The sequence below is a fragment of the Oxyura jamaicensis genome, chromosome 4 (assembly GCF_011077185.1).
Source record: "Oxyura jamaicensis isolate SHBP4307 breed ruddy duck chromosome 4, BPBGC_Ojam_1.0, whole genome shotgun sequence".
Classification (NCBI taxonomy): Eukaryota; Metazoa; Chordata; class Aves; order Anseriformes; family Anatidae; genus Oxyura; species Oxyura jamaicensis.
In genome coordinates this window covers 37,435,270-37,451,662 of record NC_048896.1, presented here as the reverse complement: position 1 = coordinate 37,451,662, position 16,393 = coordinate 37,435,270, and the positions used below count along the sequence as shown (strand labels likewise).

The following is a 16,393-nucleotide window of genomic DNA, read 5'->3' as shown; positions in this document are numbered from 1 at the left end:
ACATTTGAGATTTCTCATAGTTTTCCAGCTACACAAAAACAGATCCCAGCGTTTAGTGTCCAGTCTGGAAAAAGGTTAACTTTGGAAATAAACATCTACCCTTCTGATACACCAAATGCCCTGTGCACAATCTCTAGACTCTTTTGGCAGAACTGTAGATAATATCTCAAACAAAAAGTTTTTTATTTCGTGTTTGCATTCATGAGTGCTATGCATTAATATAACATTATACTATTCTCCATTTACGTGTGTGAGTATTTATATATTTTAAGATGATTTTAAATCAGTGTTTGTTCCATTTGTGGCTATAAGCCCATCTTCCCTAATTACCCTTGAGCAACAAAACAGAAGTAGCCCATTTTGTCAGTTTGGACATTTTATATTTATATGTAGAATCTGAATGATGTTAAATAGTTTAAAATCATTTGCAGTTTACATAAAATACAGTAAGAAAAAAAAAATAAGGATACTAAGTACTAAAAATTAAGACTTAAGGTTATTGCTTTTTCTAAAATCTGTAGGTAGTGGCAATTCAAAAAGTAATCCAGCAGGTATATATACTGCAGATGAAAATGAGATTGCTTGATGATTATTGATTTTGGCTCCTCCTGTTGCTGAAGACAATTTTCAAGTGGAAATTATGGGGGTTAGAGCTGGACTACCTCCCAAAGGCCAAGGGGTTTGCATTTGTTAGCATAGATCAGAAGCATAGATCTTGTTAGCAAAAAGCTAAAATGTAGATCTGCTTAGCTTTGATCTCTGAAGTTATGTGAGTCATCATCCAGTGCTAGGCCAAATGCCTAGGTCACAGAAGCTGAGGACTGTTACAATTCCTTTTGTCAAGCTTGAAAATAACTGCTTCAACACTTAATTTGGATGTTCAGCCTCTCTTTTTTAATCTCCTACTTGATAGGACAGGCAGTGAAAATCTAGGTTCTCCAGGCCAAGGGATGCCAAACATATTAGTTATGCTTTGCCTGCTGCTGACAGCTATAGCTCATCAATCTTTTCCTGCCACTGGGAGATTCTTTTTTTAATTGCCTATGAAGTATGAGTATTTAAAATCTCACATAAGAGGCTTAGGTTCTCAGGTATCGCAGTTTTCTAGCTGGGGGCCAAGATATGGTTTACATTAACAGTTGGGCTCAAAAATATAGTCCATAAGGGATTATAGGCTAAACATTGTAAATTAAAGAGAATCCAGTGTGAACCAGAATTTCAGCAGCATCCTTTTTTTTTTCAAAGTGATATGCAATGTTTGTTCTTAAAAATAAAAAATTAAAAAAAAAAATTGTTCTTAAAAAAAATTCTCCTCTGAAAACGTAGTTTTGCTTCAGTGAAAATGCACAATTAAAAGCCATGTGTAAGTTTTCCCTTGAAAGGTAGGGCATTTTATAAGTAGATGCATCTGTTTTCCAGAAATTGCACTGTAAACAAAAGCTAACCCATAGATTTTTTAAGGCACGTGATTGTGCCTTAGTAGGTCAGGTCTCATCATATTGAGTCACATCAGAAAGCTTGATAGAATTTAACCAGAGCATGTTATTTCTTATTGTAAGTGCAGGAAATAACTGATGAGACTTCTTCTTTCCTTCGCCCATGCCGTGAGTTACTAGTGGATCATTTGCCCCAGAGCTACAGTTATTCCAAATACAATATGGGTAGTGACTACAAAAATCCCATGAGAAGATAGTTCTCGCTGTGATAGTAACTACCAAACTACCCACCCAAAATGTGCAGGTAGCTATTAAAACAACGTCGTATGTGACTGGAAAAAAAAAAAAAAAAAAAAAAAAAAAAGTATTCTTTGCATGGAACTATTAACTTGAAAGCAAAATTATAATTGTAGAGATACTGGATAAAGTTCTGTCCCAAAGTTGACTCCAAATTCTTGTTTTTGTTTATCTATTTAAAGTTCCAAGGAAACAGAATATTCTATTTATAGGATATTCAAGAGCAATTCTACTACAGATTAGGATAAAGAACACCTATGAAAGTTTCACACTGTCTTGTAAAATAGTTCCTCATTTTTTGTTTCAGAAAATTTTGTAAGTTTTTCTATGTGGACTTACTGTCATATTGTGTGATGACAAAAACATCTACCGTTCTTTTATCTATGTTAGTATAGTAAAAATATATTTTGCGCAATGGTGTAGTAAATTTGCAATTTGAGAAGGCATGCCATGGTATTTTAACACAATATGTCAGGAAAGTTTTTAACTGGTTCACCAGTTAAAAGAATAAATAATCACATAGGCTGGACATATCTAGTATTTTTCTTGCAGTACTGAATATACCTGCTATAATAACTGCTATAAAAAATTTTACTGCTATAATAAAGATGGGATGCTAGGCCAGACACTTCACAACTGAAATCTGGAAAGAGAAACTATTCCTAAATTCATTTGGTTTTGTGTGTATTTAGAGAGCTGTAAAGGCGATGGCTTGACAGTCAATTAAGTCCATTGTTCATATTTATTATTTAGAAATGACTGGGATCCTCCTGACAGAAAGGTAGATACCCGCAAATTCCGTTCTGAACCAAGAAGCATTTTTGAGTATGAGCCGGGAAAGTCATCAATCCTTGAACATGAAAGACCGGTAAGAGACATACGTGAAATAGTAATATACAGTGAGAGGTTTGGTGAGAGATCATCTTTTTATTATTTATTACTGATTATAACTACTCAGATGAATATTGAAAGTCCTTTCTCAAATATGCTTTTGCAGCAATTTTTCATTGCTCTTTCCTCATGGTTGCCTTGAAAATATGAGTTTGGCTTATTTGCTAAACTTGGATCTTCTGTTTTTTCTAAGAAGTCAAAGAACTATTGTGCAAACATAATGGATGATGAGTAGAACTGTGAATTAATGGAAGCTGCTTTTTCTAATTGGCATGCATCTCCAGCATTCATTTTCAGTAGTAGCAACAGCACATATGATTTCTGGTTAATTAATGCATAAGAATAAACAATTTGCATTTTCAGGATGTGACTAATTTTACCCTTAAGCAGATTGTGATCTAATAACAGTTAAGGTATCCCAGAGAGTCTGTGAAATCTCAGTTTTGGAAAGTGTTTGAGACTCACCTAGACCCAGCCCTGAGCAACCTGCTCTGATTAGACCTGCTTTCAGTAGAAGGTTTTTATGTAATTGATAATAAGTTATTATTTGCGTATGTATTGCTCCATTCCATGCTTGTTCACATATTTTTTTTTTCTATTTTAAAATAAATTATTCAAATAATTCAATTTCAGAATATGTAATATGTCAACAGCATGAAACACCTGTACTAAGAACCCTTTCCACATGTTTTTTTGGCCTTTGCAGAAATATGACTTCTGTAGTGTGTTTCTGTGAAATTAAGTTCTTGCAGAACTGATTCATTTTTCTAACAGGGAGTTGGCATTTCTCTGTGGACTGCTAATTAATCAAACTAATTACATGGGATTTAGTATTTGTTGTCAAGATGCACTTAAGAAAAAAATATATTTAAATAGCAGTGACATTTGTTCTGAGCACTTTTTTGGATTGCAACAGTTGCATTATACACTGAGGTCATTTACCAGCCTTTCCAGTGCCAAAGAATAACAGCAGATTCAAGGTTTTTTTTATTAAAGGAAGAAAGAAAGTACAGTAATGTTGCAAGGATAGCCTTACTTTTCTAATAAATTATGTTTCCTACTAGCTTAACGTGAAAAATCGTATAGGAATTGCATTATTGATTGATGTGGTCATAGATACAGTTTTTCAATTTTAGTGAACTAATGAGATGACAGAAAAGTGAGCTTTGCTGACTGTTCCTGGAGCCTTTTTTTTCTTTTTTTAATGTGTTTGTGCATTTTAATTTTGATGCTCGCAATCAAGAGGTTGGATTTTGAGCTTTGTTTGTTCCTTACAGTATTTTCATGCAGAAAAGCTTTAGTCACATTATACTTGCTGAGTTGCTTCAGTCAAGGGCAAAATAAGAGTTCTGTCATCTGAAGCTTAGATTAGTAGCTGATTTAAGAAAATTGAGGAAATTAAGGAAACACCTCTCTATAGAATAAATCTAAAAAGCTGAGGAAATAATATTCAGACAGAATTGAGAGATTCTTTATGTGTGGTTCAGAGTAAAAGACTGAAAAACAAGAGTCATGGTAGAAGTTATGCTGACATTAGTGTAACTATTAACAGATATGAAAATATTTGAAACAGAGTAAGTTATCACAGTTCTGGAATTTCTGCTGTTGATAAAAATGATGTTTATGTATTCATGTACTTCCTTTTGACCATGTTACAAAAAGAAAAAGATGTATTTGTTTTCCTCGTGTCCATTGAATCAGATATGGAACGTACGACTCTCAGCTTATCAAAGGGTGATCAGCAGAGTAGGTGCCAAAAGATTTTCCTGTGTGTCTAGGAAAGGCTGATATGTGAAAACATTCTATTAGTTCCAAATTCAGAAGCAAATTCCAAATTCACGACTCTGTTAGGATTGCATGAGTTTCTTTCATTTTGATCATTTCAAAACATTTTGATTTATGGTATCTAAGAAATTTGTTCTGATTATATTAAGACATTGTACAAAATATGGATGATAAAAATGAATATAGTTCATTAGTGTTGTAAATGTTGGACATTTATAACATCCAAATTTAAAACTGTTACTGTATCAGTTTTACAAAAAATGTAAACGATGTAAACGATCTCAAAAAAAAACGGGGGTGGCAGAACAATATTTACAAACTACCTTATATGACGCTAAGCAGGGCAGATGATGTTGAAAGATCAGATTTACCGTTATTATTAATGTAGGTACTACATTGGAAGCAGTTGTGATTAATTAGAAAATTAATCACAAATTAATTAGGTTAGAAAATAGGAAGTATATAATAAAAGGAGATTTAATGTAAGATTAATATTTAGTGGGAAATTTAATTCACCAGATTCTCAGTCGTTAGAACAAAAGAACATGAGAGATAATAAACCTAAAATAAATGAGGTAGTAATAAACTTCAAATGAATAGATCAGTTAGGAAGAGTTGGTTGTCTTTGTTATAGACATTAAAAGATGAGTGAAATTTCAGGTTGTAATATCATGTTGCAGCCTTCTGTCATGAAGTAGGGAATTCATGTTTTTTCTTCTGTAAGTTGACCTTGTAAGACTATTAACCATCTACAAAAAGGAGGGGGTTATGGTTGGCGTTTTGAGATTGTAACTAAAATTAATGGAGTGAAATTTAGAAAATTAAAATTTATACTCAATTACATAAAAAAGTGCTCTTCAAAAATAAAAAAGTGACCTTAGCCTGTTGAATAGTCTTCCAAGCAAGGGCAGTTCCTTTTTCCCCCATTTCAATAAGCTTGTAACCCATTACGATTTCTTCTAACAACATAGTACTGGTAAGGTGGTACAAAAGTTGTTCTGATGTGTCTTTCAGTCTCCATTGTCTGTGATTCAATAAAATGCTCTGTTTTTTCTCTAATGTCATCAGGGCCATTGATTTGTTTCCTAAAATGCATGTTTACTTCCAGTAAATAAGTAAATTGTAGTGTAATAATTTAATCTTACTCGTATGAATATAAAGTTAAATATTCTTTACCAGTTTCAACCTCGTATATATGAAGTTACAACTTCAGATTCTACAATTTGTACATTTCTCTCTTCCTTCAATGAAGCAAGTAAGGAAAAATTTTGGTGTTGCTGTAAAGAAAGACCGAAAAATTGGGACAATCAATAGATTAATTTACTTTCATTGTGTTCTAATCAAAGCACAAAAATATGTTTGTGGTAGTCAGATAAAACTTTGGGGTTCATTTCTATTCTAGATTTTTTATATGTATGTTCAGTATACAAATTTTCTACTGAGTTTATATACAATAGGATTTCATAATCAAAGTAAATTTTAAAATATTCCTCTGTCAAATTGCAAGAATATGCTGTGCTTGCACATTGATGTACCTCTAATTTTTCAACTGTAGTGGTTAATTTGAACTTGGTGACAAGTTCACACAGGTGACAAGTTTGGTCACATTTGACATCACAGCGTGGTTATCAGAATATGCTACTCAGTATCTGATCTCCAGTAATGCTTTCTGTGAACTAAAGTTTTTTTTGTTTTGTTTTTTGTTTTTGTTTTAATTGTGTTTTTAAATTGAATTACAAATTCCACATTTAGATATGTTATAAAATTACAAAATATGTCTTCTGATAAAGATATGGAGAGACTAAATCAATCTGATAGTGGACTTGGAGGCACAACTGCTTTTTGAAAATAGTCAGAAGAAAAAGATGAAAAGGAAGCTCTATGGAACTGTATTATTACCTGTGAATGCCTACCTACGTATATAAAATCAAACGCAGGCAAAGCTGTATGCCAGACCATAGATATAATTTTTAATTAACATCAGTATTCTGTATTTGAGTATGCTGATACAGTGCTGTGTTGACCATTTGATGCACATGGCAAAAAGAAGATGCTTGTTTGTCTTTAAATAGTAAATTTAAAACAAGTAATGAAAATGCTACTGAAAGCTAGCTTAGGGACACAAAGTATGGGAACGTTACTCGGTTTGACTAGTGAGTCATAAAAGGGAATTTACCTTCCTAATGCTTTTATCCTCTGTTCCAGCAGTTTGGGAGATACTTTGTAAGGCCAAGCCAAAATCATTTTTTAAAGTCAAAGTAATTTGTCATAATTTTAAAGCCAAAATAAGAGAGTTAAAATGAGTCTCTTAGTAGGAGAGAAAATCAAAAACAGTCCTCCAGTGAAGCTGAATCTGGAAGCCAAGTGAAATCAATTGCCTGTGGTAGCACAAGGAATGCAGCGTCCTCCCAGGAACTGCTAGGCAGCAGTGAAGTTAGGAACTTCAGCACTCTTTCTTTTTGTTTGCTGCCCTCTGCGGTTCAAACTGTAAATAAAAGTAAGACTTGTGTGCATAGAGCTAAATTCACACACTCCCTTATGCTCTCACTGCATTGGCACACTACCATAGGAGGAGAACTTGAATACTGAGAAACTGCATTAAAATACGCTGGTTCCATTTTTTTTTCCTTACAAGCAGATTTTTATTTTTTATTTTAGCATTCAACTACTAACAAGAGTATTTAAAGATAAAAAGGGAGACAGTTACCATTTCCATTTTAATCTGTTTGGCTGCCAGGGTGGAAGCCCAGTGCATCTGGTGGTGTGTTCTCACTCCCTGCAAGGAGGGAGGGACACCAGGCCACCAGTGTGTAGGCATGGGGCTGCTGCTGTCCAGGCAAGCTTGAGGCTAATAAAACTGAGGCTGGCTGCCCAAGGAAATAATGTCAGTAGGCCTGGATTTGTAGTGCCAACAGCTCCATGGTATCATTTGCATTTCAAGGGATTTACATCTGAGTAATTTGAAACTAGTCCCATTAAGTGAACACCCATTAGTGGCTGCAGCACATTAATTGAGCTCCCATAGTGCATCTTCTGGTTCAGTTTATGTGAAATAAATTGAATTTCTGTATTCCAGGGTTCCTCTGCAATGAGAAGCATGGTGCAGTAAGACAGACAAGTAAGAGAGATTCCCATCAAAAGGGCATTACTGATACATGAAGTAAAATCCCAAAACAGAAATAGCTGTGTGATTGCTCTAATATATTGGTGGCAGCTTGACTCGGGAGGAAAAAGTGTTACATACTTAATCACCAGTACCATTCTTTATGTAGGACCTTGTCTCCTTCTTTGAGGATTGCTTTCTAGGTCACACCATAATTAGTGTCTAAGTTCTGATAATTACACTTGTGGGGGCCTAAATTTTAAATTCAGAAATATCTTCAACAAGAGGCTTTTTTTATTCAGAGATCCTTAAGACAAGAGTTCACTGTAATTCTGCGCTGCGTGGCAGCTTACATCAGATCTTACAAAGGAGCTGAAGCTGTTTAGAAAATAATTAAGGCAGCCAAGTTTGCAGTGGATTAAACATCCCATTGGGAGCTCTACTGTTTTGCACTGTCATGTTTTCATGCTACTTGAATAAATCTGTCAATTATTCTTCTGCTCATTGAAAAGCTTTCTTGATGCTGTCTTCAGTTCCTACTTAATCCCTTTGCTGTGAGAATTTTCAGATGAATTTTCAGATGAAAAAAATACATATATTTCACTGTCGAAAATAAAACAAACGCTCTATGTCAACAAGTCCATGATAGATAAAGCATTACAAAATGCTGCTAAGGCTAAAATTATGGAATGCATATTTTTTGTTCCCTGTTTTTGACCATAGGGTTTAAAATATCCTAGTTCCATTTGATCCTCTGAAGTGGGTTTTTAATATAGTCATGCCTGACTATCTCTGCTGAGTGCTTGCTTCAGGACTGCAAGAACCAGAATGAATGTGCTTTGTGAGAAGACAAAGGAATGAGTGAAAGCAATAGTGCCAGAATTATGTCATTATTGCTGATCACGTTGTCTGGCTGAAGATGACAGTCATTTAAAACGTTTTCTAAACAAGGAATCTTTAGTAGCCTTAAATGTACTTATTGCAGTTGTGTTTATAGAAGTGGTCAAAGAGGCCTCTTAGCTTTATAAGAGTAATCTTAAAATGCTTAACATCTTCCAGTCATTGGAAGAATCGCAACAAAAAGAAAAGTATTAAAGTTGCTGGTCAATGACAATTCTTGAACAAGAATATTTTCTGTCTTAAATACCATCTTCATTCTTTGGTTTTATTCCATGGTTTTCCCTGTATTTGTTTTGTGTTTGTGTGTGTGTCCTTGAAGTGACATGGCATTTCTAGCACTTTGCTCAGTGTGTGCCTTTTCCTTCCCTTTTCCTTCACAACTGCTCCAGCCCGATCACGTAAACCCAGATGACATAGATTTAGAAAACGAACCCTGGTATAAATTCTTTTCAGAACTGGAGTTTGGACAGCCGGTAAGTGAGGGCAGAATATTAATATTTAAATGTTAGGGGAAAAAATTTAATAAGGATTTACAAATTACCAAATTTATATCCCAGTAAAATTAATATGACTTTTTTTTTAGAAAGGTCAATAAAATCATCAAATGCATATAACTTTTTTTTTTTTTAAGTGAAGCCTAAACCTGCCAGGGTTGTGACTTTAATAGCTTAAATACAGACTACATATTAGACAAATAGTAGTGTGTAAATGTTTAAGAACAATATAAATTCCACGTTAAACAGAACTGTTTACTAGTCATTCTAAATCTTTTGCTTTTGGCTGGATTAGGTTTGAACAATTTTTAAAAGCATAAAACAATAGTGATATGCCATGCTACATGAGGAGCTTAAGCACTTGGCACAGGGTCCTGGAGGGCGTTCTGGGAACCAGCATCTGTTCATAAGTCAAAATCAGAACACACAGCTACTTCAGTGAAAGCAAAAGAGAAAGCAAACTACATACTTCCTTTTAAAATTTGTTGTCCAGTGGTCTGTAGCATATCACATTTATCCCTGATTACCTCTCATCTCCTTTTATCTAGCCTTTGAAGCTGGTTTGTCATTCTTCCATATAGGTAGGCAGACACAGTCCAGATACGTTCTTCTGAAGAACAATATATGAACAATGTTTTGCTAGTGCTGATAACCTGTGAATGTAGTGTCTCCTGTAAGATAAAGAACATTGAGAGTTCCCAGCAGAATGTCACTGTGATGCCTTACATTCTTTTGTCTCACACATATTAAAAACTGCTAGTATTGATTCAATCATTCAAGCTGTAAATTTTACCGCCTAAAGTTACTAACGTTTATTAAGATGCTTAATAATTTACAAAATACTGTAACATGGTCTTCCTTCCATTCTACCCATATGTGTCACTCTTGTATCTGATGTTGTCAACACTTAGTTTCTAACTGTGTCACCTTCTCCACGTTTCATTCCTTGCTGCCATTGATTCTCCTCCATTTCATCTCTGCACTTCTGCTTGTATGATGCAGCCACCTAAAAAGCTTTTGGAGTATGTTCAAGACAGTTCTTCTGGTGTTTCCAATGAGGTAAATGAATGATTCTTGTTCAGATGATTATCTTGGAAAGAAGGGTTGGTGTGCTCGCCGTTTGTGTCTGTTTGTTAAAATTTAGTGGTTTCCTCCTGATAGTTATGAGATGTTTCTAATTCACAATCATTGTATCTTTGTCTTCATATCTTTCCAGATCACTAGTGCATTTGGATGTTGATCTTATTATCCTAGGAACTGTGAGTCCTTGTCCCCAAAACTTCTCAGAGATTAACACTCAGAATTACACAACAGCCCATATGTCTCTAACTCTTGACAAATTCCCACTTCTTCAGAGTTGGGCAAGTGCAGTGCGTTCAGACATAAATAATACATCAGCACAATAGTATTTTGTATTAATATATCTGACTGCAAATTGTATATGTCAAGTCAAAGCCTTTGTGGTTGAGCTATCACTTCTCCATTTAAGTATTTTTTGGTTCAGGTTGCTGATCTGGAAACACACAATTGATAATCCTGTTGTAAATTTGTAACTGAAGCATTGGCAGTCACTGTTATTGCTCTGAATAAAACACACCAAGATCAGGTAGTGGGCTGTCATTGCCCTACTCTGAGTGGGAGAGACACAGGCTTTCATTCCTCCTCCCCTCCCCGCTGTTCTTAGAGTGGTAGGGCAAAAGTCAGTGAATCCTGTAATGATGACTTTACTTCATATGGTGGCTTTGCTTCATTCATATTCATGATTCACTCTCATCTTCCTTCAGAATCTCCAAAAATGAAATGAAAATTGTAACCTTAAATTGTTAATTGTGTTCCACCTTGCTCTGCTTTGGTTTAAGCTCTATAATTTTGGAAAAACTTACGGTTGTGAAATTTGGGCGCAGTTCTCTGAGATAATAAGCTTCTAGCCTTCACTGATACTTGGGAGTACTCTATATATCAGAGACCACGTAAAAGTCCTAGTATATGATTATTTGAAATATAATCATGTTCAGTAAGTCTGTGTAAAATAGCTGTTAAGTAATATTGGTTTTCTCTTTACTGAATTTACAAGGACACTTGTATTTTGTTTTGAAGCTTTTAAAGTCTTTAAGTACAATAACTCTTCTTTGCAAATTACAGTGTACTAAATATTCTTCCAGGGGGACAATATTGCAAAACAACTCATTAACACATTAGAACCATCATGCAAACAAAACTGTTTGCTGTTTAAAACTTTGGCTACCTTTTCTAACTTCATTTTCAGTTACCATTAAAGCCTTGATGCATGAGAACAGCTAAAACATTGGCTTAACTATAAATATATATGTTTATATATTTTTTTTTTGTAGAACTGACTCAAAGTATTCAACAAAGTCTATATTTGGTAGTTTGGGATGTTTCTAACATTTTATTGGTTTTGTCAGGAAACCTTCATCCACATGAGGCAGTCTTGGATGTCCTGGAAGGTGCCTACCTAGCTTTAGAGATCTGGGGGGTTCATGAGTCAACACATGCCCAAGAGCTGATAGGCAGCTGCTAGCAGTGCTACCTGCTCTTGGAAATAAAAAGCAACCATATCCACTGCTTGCTTTCAACTTTCCCCTCTAAGCCATTTCAATGTGGCTCTAACTGTGGGTGGAAGGCATGAACTCCACACAGCCTATGGATAACAGAGTACGTCTGTGGTAAAAATCAGTATCGTACAACAAATGTGCCTCCATATGTGTCTTTCACAGAGAAAAAACTTCAAAGATGGCATCAGAGAAGGGGTGACAGGGCAAGTTATGTTTCTGGTGATAAGAGTATCAGAAGGGACGGAAAGGAAAAGTTGCGTAGCAGGCCAGCAGTCTGTTTTGGCATGGCACACACTTCTCGCTGTCTTAGGCTGATCACTGACACTCTATTTATGGCCTGGGGAATGCTGTGGATAAAGAAGTTCTCAATGGTTTGGTTTCAGTCGTGGGTTACGTATTGCCTTCCAAAGGAGGCAGTGGGAGCTCTACTGCCCGTGGGATTTACGTCACGGTCTGTGTAGCCCTGGAGCCACTGCACGTGGTGCAAGCTGTCACTGCCTCAGCTGTTTGGCCAGTATCTGTGACAGATGGTATCGGTCTGGCCTCTAATGGCAGGAGAGCCACCAGCACAAGAAGGCCTGCAATGACAGCTCACTGCAGTGTTTGTACTACCCCATGCAGAGGTTCCAGCAGGGCCTGTGAGCCTGAGGTCCCTCTGCTGATACTAGCGTGCGGCAGTGACTGGTCAGCAAAGCTGAGCCTGATAGTGGTGGCCAGGTTTGAAATAATCCTCTGGAATTTTCCAGGGCATGCTCAACAGGTATTTTGTGGGTATGCCTTCTGCATGGGAAGCACACAGAACTGATGCCGTTGCGTCACTCTGTTGGGTAGCAGCGTGACGAGAACTGGGGTTATACTACCTGTCAGTGCGAGCAGCTCTGCTACTGCTGACCTTTATGGTTTTATTGCAGACAGGCCTCATAACATTAGCTATTTTTCTTAAAATCGCTGAGTTGGATAGTTGGACAGTTGTCATAAAGCACTTTTCAGGTTTCAGAGGACCTCAAGAGAAATCTTGAAAATTTCAAGATTTCAATAAAATGTTGAAAATATGAACTGAATGGTGAAGTCTCAGGAATAAGGACCTCTTTCAGAATTTATTTTAAAAACAAATATCATGATATTTTGTTCAGACAGAGTAAGTTAACAGTACTGCACTCACCATCAGCCCCATGCATATTCCAAATATAAAACATGGAAATTTCCTAAGTGCTGGGAGCAGGTTTATTGTCTGTTTGAGAATATCTGATGATATGTTCTCAGCACACCTCCATAACAGAAGGAGCTCCAAAGCATAGGCTTCTACCTATGCTGCCTGTGGAAAGGTGTTTTAATTCATCACTCATTTCCTAGCAGATGGTATGGGTTTGTCTCACAGTACCCCTTCTCTCTAATATACAGGTCCATAGACTTTATGAGCTAAGTTACAGTACATGAAATACTTTGGAACCCATTTCTGTTCTTCACATTTTTAATCCAATCCACTAATTAGTTTTTAAGGTGTCATACCTAGACTGTTTATTACCCAAGAGGAATACAATGGCAGATGATTTAAAAAGCGTGCAAATCTTGAAATTCATTTTTTACTACAAAAATGAAACTTATAAGAAATAACTTCCATTTATTTGCAGAAAAAAGAGGTTGGTTTTAGCAAATTAAGAAAAAATAGTATGCTGTGATAAAAGTTGATTGTATTCCACAGTATTGTGTACTCGCCCATCATGGAATAGAGCATGTGGGGAGCAGCACTGCACAGAAAGCCACCTGGGAAAGGGGTATGTCATTGTATGAGTGAGGCAAACCTTCGCTGCTGGAAGCACTTAACAGTGGGAAAAGCTGTGTCCTTGTCAGTAATGTTGGCAGGCTTCTCCCAACAGGCCATTGCTACAAAAGACCTGCCCTGCTGAGACAGCCACTCTCCTGAGACGGCTGATGCGTACTTTCCCTTGCGAAGTATCCTTGAGAACATGGGTTACATCCCACTGCCTCAGCTTGCTCCTCGTAGCAGCAGCTTAATTCCCAGGTGGTGGGGAAGATCTCTCTTACACAGGCTGCAAATTGCAGCTGGACATTGCTTGATGTCACGTTAAATTGTTCAAATGTTAAAGAATAAACACAATAGGAATTTGTAGCAGATAGATTGCTATATATTGCTACCAGCACTTATCAATGCAACTTTCTCCTTCCTGCCGTAGTGTACACACTCTGGGTTTTATGTGTATCATCCTCTACTGTAAATGAGACGTGGATGAGTAGAGGAAATCACATCTCCTCTAATATACTGTGCCTTAAGATTGTATTGGATGTGTTGAACAAGGCTGCGTGACATGTAGCCCTTTTCTTTTAGGCTAGCACTAAAATAATTCTGGAAGCTTTTATTTCCAGCTCTGCTGAAAATCTGTGTTACAATTAGTTCTGCCACAGTGTCCTACAAGTTGGTTCAAGTATAACTGCTCAGGAGACAGCTGGAAGTATAGGAGCCTAGTGCTTCCACTTCTAGTGATCAGTTTTTGCTATTTATTTTCAGTGAGTATATTCTTTTTAGGTGACTTATCAGAGGTTTGTAATATCACTTGAGGAGGGATTTTACCTTTTTGTTTATACAGAAAGTGAATTCTGGTCCTAGCTGGAGTCTATGAACTTAAGAGTAATATAGGTATTTAATAGTGAGAATAATGGTAGTAATAAATCATAAGACAGTAGAAATACTAATCCACAAAGCAAAGAAATTACTGTTTTAGAAAAAATAAACATTTTGAAACCTTATGCAGAGATCAACATGAGTAAGTTCTAGAGAACTTAGTTTCTCTGGAAAGTAGCATTAAAATCTTTGATTTGTTAACATTTTTAACTGTTTGTATCTCAGCTGCCATTCTTACTAAGAGTCTGAAAGTTTTTTTTTTACCTGTTTGTTTTTTAACATGGTTTAAATTAAAGTACAGTTAAAAATTAGTGGGAAAATGGGAAACGATCATACCTCAAGTTTTAGGTAACACTTGTTCTGTATTGTGTCTGTTTGTGTGGTTCTCCCTGCCTCAAAGTTTAATAAGTTTCAGTATAATCTGGAAATCAGAACTTCAGTTATGTCCTGATGGGATCATTTGGTATGTGATACAAGTCTTAAATAACAAAGCCTACTGACAAATACCTCTGAATAACCATATTTATGGATATTGTCATTTTAGCTCTCTCCCTGTATAAATAGTTTCAACAGTTCCCCTCACACATCATTTAAAGTATTCAGGGTCACATGAAATCTGTTCCCAAATACTCTCAGGTGATTTCTAAAACCATACATAAGCGTCACTTATCAAATCTGGGAGAAGTCCTATTCATGAACTTGTGATTCAAATCACTGAAGAAAAAAGAAAAAAAAAAAGAATATGTAAAAGAATAAATATATATATATTTAAAATTAAAAAAAAAAAGGCCCTAAATGCTGTTATTTACACAGTGCTTCTGTACAAATAAAAGTGTATAAAGATTTTCCTATCCAGAGAAGAAGTCTAGAAGGCTTAGAGAAAAATAGTTCCAAAGCTTAAAAACCTGTATGATATTTAATTTCCAGTCCATCAGGTTAGCTCTGAAATGACATCCAAAGAATTTAAAACAAGTTTAACTTTTGGATGCTGCTTTGTTCCCAGGAATAAATGCCACAGGGACTATACAGTTCAGTCTAGATTCCTACCTAGTTACCTACTTAATTGTGGCATTACTGAATTCTGACCGCAGGCTTAAAATCTATGAATGGTTAATTTAAAATTAGTGGTCATTAATAGCTGACTGTATATTAATAATAAAATTAATTGTGGGGAGAGGGCAAACTCTGCAGACTTCATTTCCACATGCAGGAGTAATTTTCAGCTTTTCATGTTTTCACAGCAAAATTTCATTTCAGCTGTTGTATATGTATTTTCAAAAATGGTATAGAGAAAAATGAATTTAGATCACTATTTAGTTGTGCTTTAAAAGAAAAACATTAGTGAAATAGAATATGAAACAAAACATAGTGATGCCTTTTACAAGTTGCCTAACTACCTTCATGACATATTGGAGTTAAAAATATTGAAAGTTGAAATATTGGAGTTGAAATATTGAAAATTGTGTGCTGGAGCCCACAGGATGTTGTTAATCATCACGCTATGTTTTTGTAAGATGTCACAGAGTAACAAACATAATAAATGTTATAAGCAGAACTTGTCACCCTTTTTTTTAAATACAGACATATAACAGATTCCTATATTTGTTTTCACAGACTTCCTTATATCATCACTCTTCAACAGACAGAGGTCTGGACAGGCCTTCTAGGTAAGAAATATATTATGTGATTTCAGTTGTTTCAGCCTGGGGTTTTCTTTGTGACCTGAAGCCAGATATTGAAGAGTCAGATTTTAGCATACAACCTGTGGGCTCCTAACATGGAGAGGATTCCAACAACCTATCATTTAACCTTATTGCCTGCAGCACTTCCAGTGCTGTTCCCCCAAGCATGCTACCTCAGCTGTTCTCTGTCTCTTTGTCTCATCTTTATGCTGAATTGCTACTCTAGTACAACAGGCAGTTCACCATTCAAATTTTGATCTATAGCTGCATTTTACTTTTTACCATGCCTTCTTACACTGCTATTACCTACTCATAAAAGCAACTCCTGTAATAACTTATTGAGCATCTTGGACAACTAGACTGTTTTACCTGTTTAAATCCAAGTTTGTACAGGTATCTCAATAGCCAGATCTCCTAACCTAATCTCCTAACAAGGGTTTTCTTCAATGTTTGTGATCTTAATTTACATTGTGACTACCCTTTCCTGCCTACATCACACCTCACACCAGCTATATTGCCAGCAAAAGACAAGATTCTCCACGCTGCCCAGGCAAAGCCTGGTGTTTCAGTGCTGAGTGATGGGCTTTT

At 35.9% G+C, this 16,393-nt stretch overlaps 1 protein-coding gene across 12 annotated transcripts in view; it reads left to right on the top strand.

The window, feature by feature from the left end:
• Positions 1-16,393, top strand: part of SORBS2 (sorbin and SH3 domain containing 2) — a 78,807-nt gene that overhangs the window by 33,737 nt on the left and 28,677 nt on the right. For 7 of the 12 annotated variants that reach the window (XM_035324245.1, XM_035324246.1, XM_035324238.1 and 4 more), the window contains 4 exons: positions 2,487-2,601; positions 8,802-8,885; positions 9,909-9,965; positions 15,738-15,790. In XM_035324245.1, the coding sequence (XP_035180136.1) occupies positions 2,487-2,601; positions 8,802-8,885; positions 9,909-9,965; positions 15,738-15,790 (309 nt within the window). The remainder of the gene's footprint in view (positions 1-2,486; positions 2,602-8,801; positions 8,886-9,908; positions 9,966-15,737; positions 15,791-16,393) is intronic. The other 5 variants (XM_035324239.1, XM_035324235.1, XM_035324243.1 and 2 more) reach the window with 1 other exon arrangement.